This window comes from Varroa destructor, unplaced genomic scaffold (assembly GCF_002443255.2).
Source record: "Varroa destructor unplaced genomic scaffold, Vdes_3.0 BEIS01000004.1, whole genome shotgun sequence".
In the NCBI taxonomy this organism is placed as follows: domain Eukaryota; kingdom Metazoa; phylum Arthropoda; class Arachnida; order Mesostigmata; family Varroidae; genus Varroa; species Varroa destructor.
In genome coordinates this window covers 23,130,953-23,148,361 of record NW_019211457.1, presented here as the reverse complement: position 1 = coordinate 23,148,361, position 17,409 = coordinate 23,130,953, and the positions used below count along the sequence as shown (strand labels likewise).

Genomic DNA, 17,409 nt, shown 5'->3' with positions numbered 1-17,409 from the left:
TCTGAAGTAATATATAACATATGCAGATATGAATGTATTCTATTTCATATACAGTATAGTAAAAAAAAAAAGCTTATCTCAGTCTATTGTACTTTCATTTTAGCTAGCTGCAGCTTATCTGGCTTGTAGACTCACTGAAACAAAAAGTATCATAGGGATTATATAATGCGATCAAGCATGTATCGTGTATGTTGTTCATTTGCCCCAAAAAACGCCCTGTAGAGCTTTTGATTGCCTTTTAGCTCTGGCTGAATCTATCCCAATAGATTATTGGGACGTGAGGCCTATGAAGGTAAATTCGGATTTCTTTATCAAGTCCTAATTGCTTGTGATCTAACGAACGGCCGTTAATATTCATTTATATATTCAATGATGATGCTGACCTCTTGGTTATCCTTAGCTGCGCTACGTATGTATTTGTCTTTTGATCATATTCTTGCTTCGGGAACACTCATCCGGTCCTCGCTGCGGGCTTTGCGTCGCTTCTCCCATGTTAATACATTAGGACAGCCGCCTCTAGAACCCATCGTTTACACGATAACATTGCGTGTGCTTATAAGTAGCTCATGAGCACAGAACGAAAACGAATTTTCTAAGCGAAGTAAAGCTCGTCCCGCCGTTCTAAGAGGGGCCCTACTCCATAGAATACCGCTCAGAGACGAGTTAACTCTTATGGCATGTTTTGTTCTCAATGAATGTTTCGTTTGGGTGGCCTTGATCTTTCGACGATATACTCCAACTGAACTGAATTTTTCTTAACATCAGCTTGAGCCATTGATAGGAGTGTTTGGGAGTAAGGATTAGGTTGCCTGTCTAATATGGTGCTGTACATTCTGTAGCCTAGCCTAATTTAAGGATACATTTGATGCATTTGACAAAATAGCTAGTAAGCCTGCAACATTTATCCAGTTTACTTTTATCTGGTCTGTTATTGACCGCTGTCCATTATCAAAAAAGCAGTGATACATTTTAGCTTCAATCATTACGGGGGTACCTAGATCATGAAACCTACAACGAGACACATTTTAGTCGTGACCTAGCCAGCGGAGGAACTCATTGATTCTAGGAAGCTGACATCCCGATTCCATTTGGATATAACAACTGGCGTATAGATTATAGGGATCTTTCATCCCGCTTAGTGGCTTGATGTTCAATTGGAAATTCTACAGGCCAATTCACTAGATTTAATTTCCCGTAATTCTCTTCAGGTTTTGGCGGCGGCTTAGACGAAAAAAAACTTGCCTGGTTTCGAGCACTTCGATAGGAGCTAGAATTAATTCTTAATATTAAGAACATTTTTCAAAATAAGGGTCACGATAAAAACAATAGCAAATTCAGCCCTAATTGTTCTTACTAATTTTATTATATCGTATAACTAGTGGACTTTTGTGATAAGGACCTTGCGAGAAATTAAAACATGTACTCTAACAAGCAATCCAATTTGACGAGGGGCTTTTATTTACTTACTTCACTACGGTATATAACCTTGATCGATTTCAACACAACGGATCTATAACATTTTTTGCGCATTTTGGTGCTAATTTATCAATGACCAACAGTGCAGCCGTTGGGTGATCTTTAGAGCAAATTGCGCGCCTGTGTGTAGTTCAACGATGGTTCGCCTCTTTTCTTACGTCCATCGGCAACATTCGTAAGTGCCGTCGTTTTTTGAAAGACAACCGCAAAGGGGTGCTTAGACGAGCAGTCAACTAGTTTTTACTGCTGCGGCTGCTTCTGCTCCAACTGGAGGTCCGGCTTAGGGGTAACTACAATCAGACACCCCATATACCCACCCCACATATGATATAAATGAGTAAGCGTCGTTCTCACACACGACGCAGCCGTTTGCATAATCATCTCTCGTGATGGTGATGGCGACGACCCTTCTCTGGTGGCAAAGGTCATTCACATTAGGCCAACTATTCAATACGCATTTGGTCACGAAAATTTAACTACTAATACGAGTGCTTCAGCGATCCATAGTAACAACAATTGACGATTCAATTTGACGTACAAAGAAAAAGACAGCAAAAAAGATGTCGCTTGCGTTACGTGTTTTCAATCGTGATACTCCGTCCACTAGGTATCTCGGCTGACTCTCTTGTTCGTTAATATAATATATTATATCAAGATATTTATTATTATTGATATTAGTCGGTATCACATGAAACCGCATTCACAATGTCGTACATTAAGCCTCTGTCCCAAGCTAGATAGTCGTCCCCTCCATCGCCTCTAACCGCTTACATTCATTGTCTTTGATCAGGCTCTAGTTGTGCGATCAAGCCATTAGTACAGTGGGTTATTTTTGGCAAAAATAACTATCAAGAATTTTATGTGCAGTATTTTTTATCATCAGAAAGTGCACTGCGGTTGCGCGTGAACGACCGGCTGTAGGATAATATGCTGAAAAAAAAGCCCTGAATGTAATGGTGTTACAGACCCTGTTGGCTCCGCATTTGATCTATGATCGCTGAGTTGAATATGCTATTTTTTGTGGCTAGTCCTAGAAAATGACAAGGTTTTATCAGGTCTTCGATGTATATTGTTTATTTAAATAAGTTCTAAAGCGGCCTAAATAGATTAATTTCCACTTATTGGCGGAACAACGATGGCGCATTGATAGAGGGTTCGTGATGTATGCTTAACATGAATCATGTCTGAGAAATGAACGGATAAAAGCATGAGTCTATTCGTCCACAGGCAAATGTGGATAAATGTTTTGTACATGTGTGATGTTGCTTGTTACCATTCAGGCCCGACAGGCCAGCTACCCGATTTCAACATTTGTTTTGGTCGATGTTGTTAATTTGTACGGAATTCAGTTGGCCGAAAAATCTTCTAGATAGCGATATTTTTTAACACGAGAAAACAAGCCGCTTGTTTTAGCTGTGGGGCTCTTGGAAGGTTTTATAGCTGAAACAAGGAAATCTTATAGTTTTCATAACTATGTGGAAATGCTTCGTAATACATTGAGGAATAACAAAAAATGTATTAATTAAATATTCTGAAAGGCGTCGACTCATATTGCAAAGCTCAGAGTTAGAAGCTTTAGACAGAATATTCTAATTCCAGCCCTGGGCCCAACCTGGTAATAAGAACTCTGCTGAAATAAATACATCTAATAAATTAATCAGTATGTTAATTGATACTAGCGGTAATAGCCTAATTATCTCAGTCCTAATTAAACTATATTATTGACTACGTTCGATTGGCAAATTGAAAAAATCTAGACAAACAAAAATGGTTGCGGCCATTGGAAAACAGAGTCCAGAAGTCTGCATTGTCCTCACCACTAATCAAAATAAACCCTGGGTAGCTTTTAGGCATAAACGTGTCGTCTTATATAAAATGAATATTGGCAAGCTGTAAATGCTATGGCCAGTAGCAACACAGGACAACGTGTCGCTTGAGTCCTATGCTGTTCCTTGTAGCGTAAAAGCTTAGAGGCCTTCAGGCTCGATCGACATGTTAACGTAACAACTACCCTCTGCTAAATGTCAACTAAACTAGCAAAGGTCAACTTTTGCCAGCACCCATCTCGGCTGATAAAACCTTTTCGCTTTTTTACTATGAGAGCTAGTCCCTTCCCATGCTAATCTGGAATAACGATCTCTTAGTGATGAGAGCAGTCAAATTACAACTCAACAGCCTGAATCGCGAACGTTGGAACAGCTATTGAGATGAAACTACTATCTCTATTTCCAGTGAAACAAAACCTAAAGCCAAGCCTGTTACTCCTGAAAATAAACAAGGTCAGTGATAAGTCCCTACAGACTGTTCTACGAAGATCATGCCCAAATAGGATCGCTAGATATATACATCTAGTTCGAGCGAGACTAAGGCTAGAAACAATCTCAGTTGTTTGTCACGCTTTGCTTTTTCATTGTAAAATAAGTGAGTATGCTGAGAGGCATGACAGGTTCCTTAATCGACTCGAATTTTCCAGGTAGCGTTGTTGCATGTGGAAAGCTGGACTTGTTTAGTTCCTCAGCCCCGTCTAAACAATCAGCTAAAGTTGTGCAAGTAACGGCTTGTGATATGATTGTACCCGGGGACGCGCTAAACCCTGTGTGGTAGCCAACATTTAAAAACCATCGTATATGTTTTGTGGATCCTTGCTGATTCGTTGAAACAGCGCAAAAAAGTTACCGTTATTGAAGCGGTGCTTAAGTGGTCTATTTGACAGCAACCCTTGACCAATAAACTCGAGTCTTGTCTAAACTATCAATTTCAATGTTAACTTAGGTCCGCAATAATGCTTGTACCATACCTAACCGGCCTGATTAACTCTGTGTGACATTGTCAATCCACCTCGTTTTTATTTTTTCCATGTTGACAAACTCTTAGGTATTGGGCGAAAAAGTTGCTGCTTCGTTAGTACGAAATCGCAGGTGGCTCGCACGTAAAAACGTGTCACCACACGGAGGCCAGGCGACGAAAACAAAAAACACTAACGATCGTGACTGAATGACAACCCGTTTGAGTGCTCGTCTGTGTACTAAGTCGAGCTGAGCTAAACTCTGAACTGGTATCTTTAAGAATAACGGTATTAAGAACACGAGTATCTGTGATATCGATACGCCCTTGTACGTGATTCTATGGATTGTAGGCAAGTGACCCTGTAACACCCTCTGAAGAAATTATTGCAGATGAAGACAACGCAGACGTAGCTGACGAAGTGATTAATGCCAGAATTTGACTTTGAGTATTTTGTGGTGTGCAGAGACTGTTGCCAACATTCAAACGAGGGGCTAACAAGCCCCATGAATAAGTTAGGCTGCCATACGACCATTTTATGATGGCACGGACTCTTCGTTATCGTGTTATTGTTGTGTGATCGAAATAAATGTTCAAAAATTTCATGTGTGATTACAAGAGGGGCATAGATCGACAGAACGAGTATACTCCGTTGTGTAATACTGTGTTCTATTACTCTGTGGGATACATTGTATTGTCCATCGCTGGTAATGAAAATGCCCATAGGTGAGAAGAACGAGCGGACGCGGCTTCAGTCGACCGGCGAGGGAGACAAGGTAATTCAAGTCAAGCAAGGCAGACGTTGCCTGATTCTGATGTTGTGGGAAGACATACTCCTAGAAGATAAGCTTACAACAAAGGCGAAAGAACGAAAGGGTTTAAGCTTGAATTGCTTGTACGGTTGTGTGTGATTGATTGTGGAGTAGATAAGCACGCATGACTTCAATCGAGCATATAAGCACAAGATTTTCTTATTTCCAATGGCTCTTAATTTTGTAGTTATGATATGAGACAAAAGTTCGTTGGGCAAACCCGTTCTCCATTCAATAAGGTACCTAGCATATAGGGAACAGTCTCTGAAGGACTGATGTTTCTGGCCAATTATCCAGGAATATTGTTAATAATTGTCCTCTGTAATAATAGATCGTGCCTGCACTCTGTGTCTCATAGAAGTTTTTCGAAGTTCGAGATTATATGCGTTCCATTGAGCGCACGTCACTCGCAACTAGCTCTCTTATTTTCGTTCATGATGAACTAACTTATCGCGCATCAATGCCAATAATTTGTTTCGTAGCACCATGTACTTTACAATAAATATATTGTCCAGTGGCTTACATACTATCTATTATCGGATCATTTCTTACGGTGGAAATTTGGTTCCTGTTCTTGTTACTGTTGCTGTCGCTGCTGCTGTAGTAGTAGCACGCCCGCCCTAGCTGCAGCCATTTTTTACTTTGTTGTGCCATATGTTGTTGTATCGCCGGACAGTCTTACGGCGTTTTTTGTGTTTTTACTGTGTTCACTCCGGTCGGCTCGCCCGCCCGTACCCTTTTATAGATCAGTGTTGCTGTCCGTAAAGTAATACGTACATATGTATACGGCACTGCCATTCAGCGAAATTCTGTTCGTCATTGCTCACAGTAGTGAAATCCGTAGAAGTAGATATCCAATCGATAACGATCTGCGTGGCCAGCCTGGAACGGTAGTGTATGTAGAAAGGTATATGTGAGACGGCTGATGAACAGCTTCAGTACTTTGTGCTTTGCAGTAGCTGGTAGCGGTAATGGAAGACCTTGTAGGTTATGTAACGGGCCTCATAATAATGCCTGGCGAGGAGGATGTCATGACACAGCATGTTGCTATCAGGGCCACCGCGTCATGAGGGCAACTGCGATTTTTATTTCATTCGTCGTTGATTCTTCTGTAAACGAAGCCAATCAAAGAAAGCGAACTTTTCTTTGTCTCGTTACCTTATTCGGAAAAGAATAACTGGCGGCCAAACGATTCGATACGTGACTCGGCAGCTCAATGGCGATTGTGGCACTCCATGGCCGCCTATACCCATGAACGTTAAGTCTCGATGTTACAGACCAGGACGGCAGTAAGCGAACGTAATCATCTGCCGTTTAGCAAAAGTCTGCCAGTCAACAAAAAAGCCGGGAGGAAAACAACTGCATACATGGCATCAATTTAAATGCGTCGAAAAGGCGAGTACCAACAGAGCGGCAAGGTGATTTACCGGCAAAAGTGTATGATAATAGTGATAAAGATGAGTACATGTGAGCCAGTAAGGTTACGCGGAGTGCGCCCTGTGAAGATAGCGAAGTCTGCGAATAGCGCTGGCATAGTCAACAACTTCATTGAACACTAATAACAGCCTTCATTAATAGCCTAGGTACACATTTACCTAGCAAGCATCGTACGAAGGCAGGCCTTGTTGTACACCTTCGCGACGACGTTCAAATCAAAATGTCATCCTTATCACTAGCGTTCATATCTATATCGATTATACATATAGTACATGCATACATATGTGGTACTTACATTGGTATGAAGTACGTGCGGCTTGAAGGATGGCACCATATAACCAGATTTAATACGATGCGTGCGATGGATATTTGCCACATACACATCGAGTAATACAAATTGATTGCCAAAACAACATATATATATATATATATATATATATAATATGTAAAAAGCTAACTGTGCCTCGACTGCTGGTTATTATATAATTAGATATATTCATAATAATTATAACAGTGATATCAGCCGTGACCAGCGATGCGTACCTAATGCTCTTATTATTACCATTGATTTACAATGAATGTGATAGTAATCCAAGGGTAAATCTCGACAGCAATGCACGCCAATAACAATTTGTTTTGAACCGATCATGACTATGCGAAAACTTTTTTTTTTTCTACTTTGACTGACTACGCTGACTCCTATCACGGCGCGTTGAACGACATTTTTCGATAAATACAAAACTGGTCCTGCATACATGCCTGCGCACGATTCGTTTGAACTTGGAAACCATCTATAGCAATTAGATATATGTGCGATGTTCGTCTATCTGTCCGTTTATTTTGTCGCGCCTACTGCATAAATAATCAAGGTCTGTCCATTGCCCTACGACCGAAACACAGCTCACGACGCCAGGGCCACTTTTAGAAAACAAGTATATAAAAACTACTTTTTATATGCACATTGGTCTAGCACTTCGGCTAAACCTCAAGGCTCGAGGGGTTTCAGTTGCTTCCTGAATTTAGCTAACGTTGAACAGTTAACGGTGAGCTCGGCATATTATAGTACACAATGCAATTTACAGAAATCGATTGTGTTCTTCAGAAGCCCTCTTCGCGATGCTAGCCCTTCGTCAAAGTAAGTCATGCGGGCGCCGGACGGCCAGCTGTTCGTGTGTAAACTTTCCCGTCAATTTGTGCGCGTGGAAAATTACGAGACAAAAAAAATAACTAGCTACGTATTTAAGTGCGACTTCGTCGAAGCGTCTTATAGAGGTACTCATTTCGTAATAATCCCATCGGTATTGAAATCAACGATAAGATGCCTATAGGAAAGCCACTATCTTTCTGTAGACATCTTAACATCCCTTTCGTTTATGACAACGTTAAGACTTCACTATAAAGCATTAATAGCTTGAGTGACTGAGTTGTACCTGTAATATCGGTCGGTAGTTAATCTATGACGATCGTTGATCGGCGAACCATCAGAGACAGGAAAAAATCCGGTTCGAACCTTACTAGACGATCGTCTTTTTAAACTTTCCCCATATTAAGCTATGAGTAATGTCGGCAGAAAAGCCCTGGCTGATTTTCAGTTTTTCTAAATAATAAAAAGTACGATAAATGTTTCACAACAAAATACTATGTTTTGTCGCTTGTAAACTTCTAATAAACGCATGCGTTCGCAATGGTAGCGAAGGGTAGGCGGCTGGCGTTTCGGTTATGCATGATACGTCAAAGCAGACAATCTACGGCAGTAAGCCTTTTTACCACGTTTAAGCCACGGTTACGATGAACTATTATTCAAATGACCTATTGTTTTTTTCACAAAAAAGAGAACAAAAATTTACACAGCGTCAAACCTCGTTTCCCTACTCATCCTATTCAACAGACGAGATAGTTCTGGAAGTGACTGCCAGTTATCGCAATCAAAAGCTTGCCTTAGCCAGGCAGTGTCCACGTCGTACTAAAATTAGGCAATCTAAACGAAGACAAAGAAGATCTTCAGCGCAAAGCACTGCGCTTATTAGATCAATATGATGCTGTCTTTGTCCTTTGACCCCCGAGCAGAGCCGGTTCGGGACCTTACAGTCGCTATAGTTGAAATTTGTAGGATGAAATATCTGTGAACGTTTTCAACACCCTACAATTTGATCTTGTCAGCTGAAAGGAGGCAATGACTAAATACTTTCATAGCTCTCAAAACGATCGCGCTATGGATGAAGGAAGGCTCGTTTCGTCGAAGAGCGCTCGTTTGAGATATAGATGAAACCGCTACGCGATTTATGAGTAGACTATGCCCCTGTCTTTAATCATTGCGTCAACCTCAACAGTCTAACTATTGAATTAGATATCAAACTGAACAGCCTCGAACAAGTATACGCATGTGTCCTAGTATATTTTGTGCAGCCTCAGACATGCCCTAAAGGCCGACTCTTGTGATCGATTGATATTTACATGTCTGTATCGAGGTCTGCGCAGTAATCGCATTCGGAGCTCCCTTTGAAAAATCGAAATCCCTTGTGCTAGCTTCGAGCTGGCGCTCGTAAATAATACAGATCCAAGGACTCGGAAAGTTTCTCATTACAATCAGTGACAATGGCGCACATCGAGTGCATTCGACTTATTGCCACACGGAACTCGAACATCAGTCAGGTGCCAGCCACTTAATCACGTGTATGACGACTCAAGCTGCCATTTTTGACATATCACGTTAGAGCCCCAGATGTCGCCTGCATGTTCGATTCGCGCACACGCCCCTACCCGCTCCCAGGGCACAATATGTCCATTCGATCGGCTAGCAATTCCACTTCAACGGGTAAGCTTGTTCAGCGGTTTCACGCTCGTCTGTGTCGTATCCTTCTGAGCTTGAAATCGAAAACTCGATTTTAGCAGAGCATGCAAGCGAGCGCTATCTGTGTTGGGAGACCTGCCTCTTAGTGACCGCAGCTAGATATGCGCCTTACCCAGCAAAAGTCGAGACGTAGGTGGTAACCGCTTTAACTTCAGGATCGATGCATGACAACGAGAGTGTCACCGATCTGACGACCAACCTATTGAGGAGCACATGCTTACATCAATATCTGTTCTACGGCCCAGCCATGTCCAGTTTCCCTCTCACCTCCTGCTGTGAATTTACGATGGACCGACCGTTTCTGGCCATCGTTGGCTTAGCTGCTCGTCCATTAGCGATGTCTTCGGCCACAACGGCGGCCACTGGCGCCGCTAGCAGAGACAGACCGCTAAAGTAGTAGATTGTCGGCTCAGTCGTTCCCTCACCCACCTCGCGCGTCGGCGAATACTGCCGCCGCTGTTACTCGCCACAAGCCACACTGGCTCCGTTACTGCCAGCGCCGCTGCTATAGTCGTTATCAGTAGTATCGAGGGACCCTGAAGGCTGGTGACCGAGCGGAATATAGAATACATATATGAAATCTAAGGAGTAGACGAGAAGCAAGTCAGAGGTCAGTTGTCATTTAGCTCAGAAGTTAATCTGGGAAAACAGACGCTATCATACTAATTGTGCCACAACGAGTTCAGCAAGGAGGGCAAGTATTAGTAACGACGACAACGATGCCTGACTCCTTTTGAGACCAGGTCTTAAGCCCGTTCTCCGTTCTCCTGTCTCTTGGCGCTGCTCAGTGTTATTATTGGCAGTAGCAGGCGGAGCTGTCGAGAGCGGGTTGAGCTGAACGACTTAAGTTGTCGGTGAAGTTACTATGAAGACAAACGCGCACGCACCGCCAAACTGTTTTGGCTTATGAGAAACGATTTACTTCGTATCACCACAGATACTTTGTGCAGGCACAATTTTCTCAGCGTGTAGGTAACGTCAGACTGGTAGATCGCGCCCGTACGCAGCTCACATTCGTTGTCTCAGGGCGGGAGCTTTGTGTACAAACGTGTTCTTGTGCAATAGAAATTTTCGGAGTGAGATAAAGTTTGTAAAGCGTTTTGATAATTGGGTGCCTGTACGCACTCAAACGCCAATCATAGATTTGGCGGAACTTGCTTAAAAAAGAAACTATCAGCTTTGAAATGTATGTTAGTCAGATACGAACCGCAGTTTGTGTTCTTATATAAATGGTTGATAACTTTCTAGATAATACATTGCTGTTGCCAACAATAAATGTCGCGACGGTCTTGACCTGAATTTTGCCTACAAGAACTTTGTTATAGGTGTGTGTTTTTCGATTAAGGTGTGTGTAGTACGTGGAGAACGATTGAAACTTTCAGTTAGCCAAAAAGTATATTCTGTGGTTGCTTGGTCGAATGGATCGTAATAATTAACTGTACTTTCGAGTGTCTTCTACTTATGGATAGTAATATTGCAATGTTTAACGTCACATGGTGAGTTGCTCTTCTTGACCCAATCAAATGAACCGCACATTGAAAGCCAATATTCATTGGTTACTGAGCCATCGGTGACTCTTTTGTAATCAGGTTCTCTAATTAATATAGAAAAGTATTGAGATATGTAATAGGACCGTTCCTTTCAAAACAAGTACCCAGTGTCACCACGAAGCCGAGCACGTGGACTTCGAGGAGCCTGATTCTCGCATAAAATACATATACATGTCTCATATAGACATAGAGAGACATTTTTGTTAGCTCCCTAGAGATTTTTGCTCCTTTTGTACAATCTATCGCACTTGAACGACCTTTGCAGTCAGTTTAAGCTTCACTCAAATGTATCATGCCATAACTGTTCTGCAGCACCGTACTGCTTTCTGTTTAAATCAAAACGCCCACCAAATAGAGAGATCAGCTCTCAGTCTCCAGTTTGTCCTAGCTTATAATTGACAGAAAACAGCCTACAAACCATTTACGGACAATTAGCGGTGATTCGAAACATTGTCCGAACAGACCTTAATCAAATGTTTCGACATCTAATTCTCGATCACTCGATGGCTCGATATTAGTTGTTTTTTTTTTCCCGTATTATCCGTTCGTTACATTCATCAGATATTCTTAGCGGAGCGCGCTCTCGTGCAACGGGCAATATCAACTGCGATGCGAAGATAAAACAACCTATCATGCCGAAACTAGCCCTCCATTGCGAGATTCAATCTTCTAGCTTTGATAGCTTGGCGTGCAGTAAGATCAATAGTGCCTTTTAGAAGTAGCGGTACGCAGAATGTTGTCCCCTTCGTGGGATCCAAATTAAACAAGACGTAGTTTTCTCCTCTGCTGACAAAATAGGAAACTGGATTTATCCAGAGCTTCATTGCCAATGATACCTATGCGAATATTCTAGATTAACTAGATATACACATAGAACGCACGAAAACGATGTATAGCTTCATTTCCGATGTGTCTAATCGGTCCACGATCGATCAATGTGCATTTGTGTAGGGCGACACGTAATGAAAAAGCGACAATGCCAAAAGCGTAACGTAGACAATTTTGAAGAGGTTTTGCCTGACAGCGTTCGTTCAGCCAAAGCTCAGGGCATTTCCCTTTAACAATTAAGATGCATTGCAAATCCTTCCTATTACTGTTATTATTATTAATGAAATAAGCTAGACATAACTTCATATATGTGTGTGTGTGTGTGTGTATGTATTGCTATATTGTTGCTATTGTTGTTTTTCGTCGATAACAGAGCTAATTTTTGGTTCGTGCGCGTCTACAATATTTTTGACGCTAAAAGCTCACAACATTGTTAGTGTTTTGGCAATGAGCTTCTATTTTTTTTACAGGACTGAGGCTATATTGACTGATTGGACTTATTTCATAGTAGTTTTTCGGAGAGATTCTGTGTTTATGGTAAGGCCAACTTCGAATAATGTTTTGACAGTTACAAACGCCTTGAGGATTACCTGATTAACTGAAATGTCCACCTTGGCTCTAGTTCGATGTACGTATAATGGTAAAAACCCGTTCACTGCCTGTCATAAGGGACCGATTGCTGTGACAAATCGAACCCGACAATCGCGTCCTTGAAATTTCTAGAAGCACGGGGTGCTCGAATAACGAAACTTTGAAGATTCGACCGCGAGCTTTCCGAGTTGATGCCGAGTCAACGGTTCGTACAAATAGAGCTTCGTCTGTCAGACTTGAACAGGGGTTTTTCTTCTAACCACACGCAAGTCAACGGCCTGCGGTTCAATGTCAATCGAATTTTATTCATCACTAGGCCGTAACAGTAATATACATGAGTTTCTATAAAACCCTATGAAAGTTGCCAAGATCATTGTACATCTGCATTGCAACTGGTTTAGCAGTAGAACTGAATAGCAATAAAAAAAAAAAATAGTTTTGAAATTTTAAGTTTTCAAGACTGTCTTTAATGGCTTAGGCTAATACTTGGGAGGTTTAGCTTTGGAGTAAACCTACTTGTAATACAAAGTGTGTTTCTGAATATATCTACTTAGAAGAGAGTTGTGTTTTCATTAAGCTGATAATTAACTAGACATCTACCGAATGATCGATACGAAATTAAGCAAATCGGTGCTGCAGATGCCACCTGTAGACGTCAAGGGAGGTCAATTTAATAAAAATATTTCGTGATAGTACTTCACTATCTTTCAAGCTTTCACGGTATCACTATTCTGCGTTAGAACTTCACTATAAATGCTATAAAACTGCTTGTAGCGTAACCTCCGAATGAAGTGAAGAGCTTAGAAAGAATTTACATTTGTTGATCTATGCTAAACAACTAGTACAAGTGAGAAGCAAGGAAAAGGCCTGGATAAGAAGCATTCTAATGTAAGAAGGGAGAGAAGATGACCAAGTCAGTCGTAGGGACACAGATGAAGGTCGTGCTTACAAGGCCGAGCGCGCATATTTCACATCTTTCTCGGCGCTGGTGCCCGGGGAAACCTCAGAGATGGAGGCTGCGAAACAATCAAAACCAAGAGTGGACAAAGAAAAAATCAGCTCGCTTTTTGATGCCGGAGAAAATGCACGACGTGTTATTTCCCACTTTTACGTTCACGGTACGATTAGTACACCCTGAAATGGATGTCTAATATTTTTATGTAGCCGATCCCTGCATACAGACATACTATTCATATTACTTCGAACAATATGCGAGCCTCGACAAATGAATGCCGACTGAAGGCTGGCCGAACTGCACGGTAAACGATTCTGTTAATTGCTTGTTTTAACCCAAACCATCATTCCTTGGCTTTGTAGCGAGAGACAAACCTGCCTTTTGGTACTGTGATGAATTGATTTTTCTGATTTCGTAACGTGTTGAAACGTTTAACTTTATCTCACGCTCCAAAATAGACTAGGTGTAACGTTTATCAATAGGAATATCCGGTCAGTTTAGTAAACACGCGATGCGTTGCAACTCTTAGAGACACCTCTTGCTTTTTGTTCCCATCCTTTTTTAATCACTGAAATAGCCCTTAGTTGCTTTTCCGCACGCTCAAAGAGCACACAATGCTTTCGGCACAACCGTAGCTAGTTTCGTACATAACACAATGTACTCTAACAAAAAAAAAAAATTACCGCCAAAAATCATCAACTCGGCATTGATGGAGGTGCCGTAAATGTTATGACCGATGTTTTGACAGGCTGCGGTTCGATTTTAAGATCCAAGTTCATAAGTTAACGATTATTCGGAGAAGCCTAAAAAGACAGTCGCCAGTCATTGTATTACGGCTCTACGAAGGTTTTCTGTTTGGAAATTATTCAACAGCGAGAACTGTTATCCCGAAAATGCATGTAAATCAATGTATTTATTCACTTTTTTCCGCTTACTGATGAAATAAAATATTTGAATACTAATTAAATACAATGGAGATCTGTTCCCTCAATAGAGCAAGAACGGGGTTCCCTAAGAAACGTCGGTGTTCTACTTTTATTGGACACCCTTCGAAGTGTGTCCACTATGAAGCACCGAACGGACTGAAGTACCGGTTTGAATGAGTTGTCTTATGGCTATACTTTTATGCATCCCAGACATGGGACGGTTTCGAAAAGAGTAAACGAAGATACTGGCAACTTGAATCGATCATGCTCCCGCAGTTCCATTAACGTTGGAGAACCTAAATCTCGATAATGTGCCGAAATGTGCACAAGCTATAAAAAGAGAGGTGTTTAGCTCGTTTACATTTTTCATTCATGTGCGACGCACACAACAACGTTTGCACTGATAAAGCTGGGTGATATTTTACGTACCGATGCAATACGGGCACGTCATATCAATGGTGGCTTCGCCGTCTGCGAGGACCGAAACGAATCCACCAGTCAGTCCCGCCTCGGCCTTTTTGCTGTCCTCCTATCTATTCGGATTCATTCATCTGCACTATTTTGTAGAATTTGCAGGTTGGTTGTGATATCGCACGTAAGCGTGTCCGAAGGCAAACTATCGAGATCTCACTGCCGAAATTTGCCTCGTAGACCAAATGCGTGCGCCGGTGTTGTTTGTGTTCATTGTTGCCATGGCAGATTTTTTGCAGTAGCCGCTAATGGCAGTTGTTGAAAGAAGGGTTTGAGTTTGCAATATAATTCAACAGCGACATATGACACGGTGAAACTATCTTTTTTAAAATGTTCTTCTTTATATATAACCAACAAATAGATGTACGCTGCAAACAGCCCCCAAAACCCCTTACTGTAGCTATAAAGACTTTTAACTTTGTAGCGCAGACTCGACACATGCAATAGTCAGATGTATGTTGAAAATAATGGCACTTCTTGGTTTTCGCATAAAACATTGTTACCTACTTAAGCTATTAAACTACTTAAATTCACCTCCCGAACATGTAAACCAATCACGAAAAACCATTACCTAGTTGTATATGGCCGAGGCACGCGTGCTGCATTATTTGCTGTGTACCATTAGAACGCGTAATTGAAACAATAACGATTGAATGAATTGTTAAGTTTGCCTGTGAAGTTCAAAATTGCCTCATTTATTTAGCCCGTTTAAGTTAGACCTCCTGACAATAACGTATGTTTTAGGTAAAGTGCCCATACACCTGGAAGCCCTTACACAACGCTAATATATTCTATCGGTAGAATAAAGCCGATCCTATAGAGCTTATACACTATCCAGTAACATGTGTTTTGGTACATTTTCCAAGTTCTTACTTTTAGCTCTAAATTTCATTATTGTTTTTTGCTCTAAGTTCGGTTGTCTAGGTATGATAACGAGACAAGTGAACGGGCTGATTCGGCGCTTCAATATATATATATATATATAATATTGGCTTAGATAAATGAGTGTGAAATCAGTGAAATAAACAAAGATTCTACATTATGATGACGTTACTGCAATTCAGCGATTTTAATCCGCTTTGTCTTCTTTCTGACTCTATACTCAATGGCTCTACATAAATACGTTCGCTTAGTAAATTTACGGGACCCTGTTTGTTAAATTCCAGTCGATGCGCGGTGGATATTACCGCAGCACTGGGGAAACCGAGTTAAACTGTGAAGGTTGTCGGCCCGCTTCACCGCATTCGCCAAGAGCGCATCCCGTCGTTCCACCGACTGATTCACATCTGGCTGCCGTAAGCAATCCTTTCGGCGAAAACGACCTTCCTAGCGTGATGCCTGCTGTAAGGACAGTGAAGAGCCCAGAGCTCGACCTCGATGGCCGGAGTTCGCCAGATGCAGGAATGCTGGAGGCACCGTCTCCAGACGGAAAAGCATCCACGAAGTGCCAGAAGTTCCTAAGGCAAAACAGGCTTACAATTGCTACTATAGCAGGTAGGAAAATCAAGTCGATTAACTTCGTTTTTACCTTTCCCTGAAAATAATGTTGTAAATTGCTATTTTTTTCCAATGGCTAATATTATACAGTAATTTATTCAGAAATTCTTAGGACAGGCCGGATTCGGGCCCAATGTTATGTAACTCGAAGTACTATTAATTTGCAACTTACTGACCAATATTCAGCTAAACCGATAGATGTCGTCTCACGATACAGGCGTACGGGACGACGTACATCAGTTCTCCAAGTAACACCTATTTAGGCGGCTGCATAAATACAATATTTCTCGATTTTTACACCCATTGTAGAGGCTTTAGGTGCGCGTAACATGATGAAGGATGAATTTAAACGACGACAAATATTTACAAGAACCTTTTTTTTTTGAGAAATAAAGAAGAATTTTATGAGGAAAACCTCCTCATGACTAAGCTTAACGGTAAAATAGATTGTTTAAAGGCGGTTTCTTTAGAAGGCTTAGCCCGGTTTTAGGTCAGACGCTCTCTTTTTTATCCCTTATGGCCTTCACTTCAGAGATATGGTTGTCATTGAAGGTTATCGTATCACGTAATAGGCATCGTTAGCTTAGAGAACTAGAAGCAGTCTCAAAAATATAAGTGTAATTTCTTTCTTCTTACGCTCAGCTAGCATTGGGGTCAGGCCCGACGCTCGCGAGCAGTTAAGCTGAGAAAAGTCGTTTGGCAGGTTTCCTGCGATTATCTTATACTACATTGGAACCTTGTTGCTTTGTTCCTAACAAACACGCTACATTCCCTGAAAGCTCCAAACTTAAACATTTCAATACACTTTTAAAGCATATATTTTCTCAAATAAGCAAATAATCTTTAGTTGACGATTGGCACCTATATGAAAATCTACGGTACACGTTTTGTGGTCATTTGCGAGAAAGGATACACCTCAATTTCGAGTTTAGTTTCCCTCCGAGTTTTTGGCTCATTATAAGTTTCGGTTTTGCCCGTAAGTGTCTATATTTGTAAATAAAATACCGTCACAATTGGATGCGCACATTTTCGAAATTGCGTGAGTTTATGTAAATGCACCTAAGCTGCCGGTTAGGTCCATCATCGACTCCAGAACAACTCACAGGCCAAGTAATCGAGGCAACGAGCTTTTATGTCGACTGCGTCATTGAACACGAACATGAGCATCCATTTAGAGCCTTTAAATTTATTACATATATAGCCATACACTGAAAGAGCCTTAGATATAAAA

General features: G+C 41.3%; 1 protein-coding gene across 17 annotated transcripts in view; it reads left to right on the top strand.

The window, feature by feature from the left end:
* Positions 1-17,409, top strand: part of LOC111250301 (excitatory amino acid transporter 3-like) — a 152,352-nt gene that overhangs the window by 25,416 nt on the left and 109,527 nt on the right. For 8 of the 17 annotated variants that reach the window (XR_015326325.1, XM_086986969.1, XM_086986970.1 and 5 more), the window contains exon 2: positions 15,848-16,175. Coding sequence is in view for 16 of the 17 variants with exons in the window: in XM_086986969.1 (XP_086843095.1) it covers positions 15,848-16,175 (328 nt within the window). In the remaining variant the exon portion in view is untranslated. The other 9 variants (XM_086986972.1, XM_086986973.1, XM_086986971.1 and 6 more) reach the window with 9 other exon arrangements.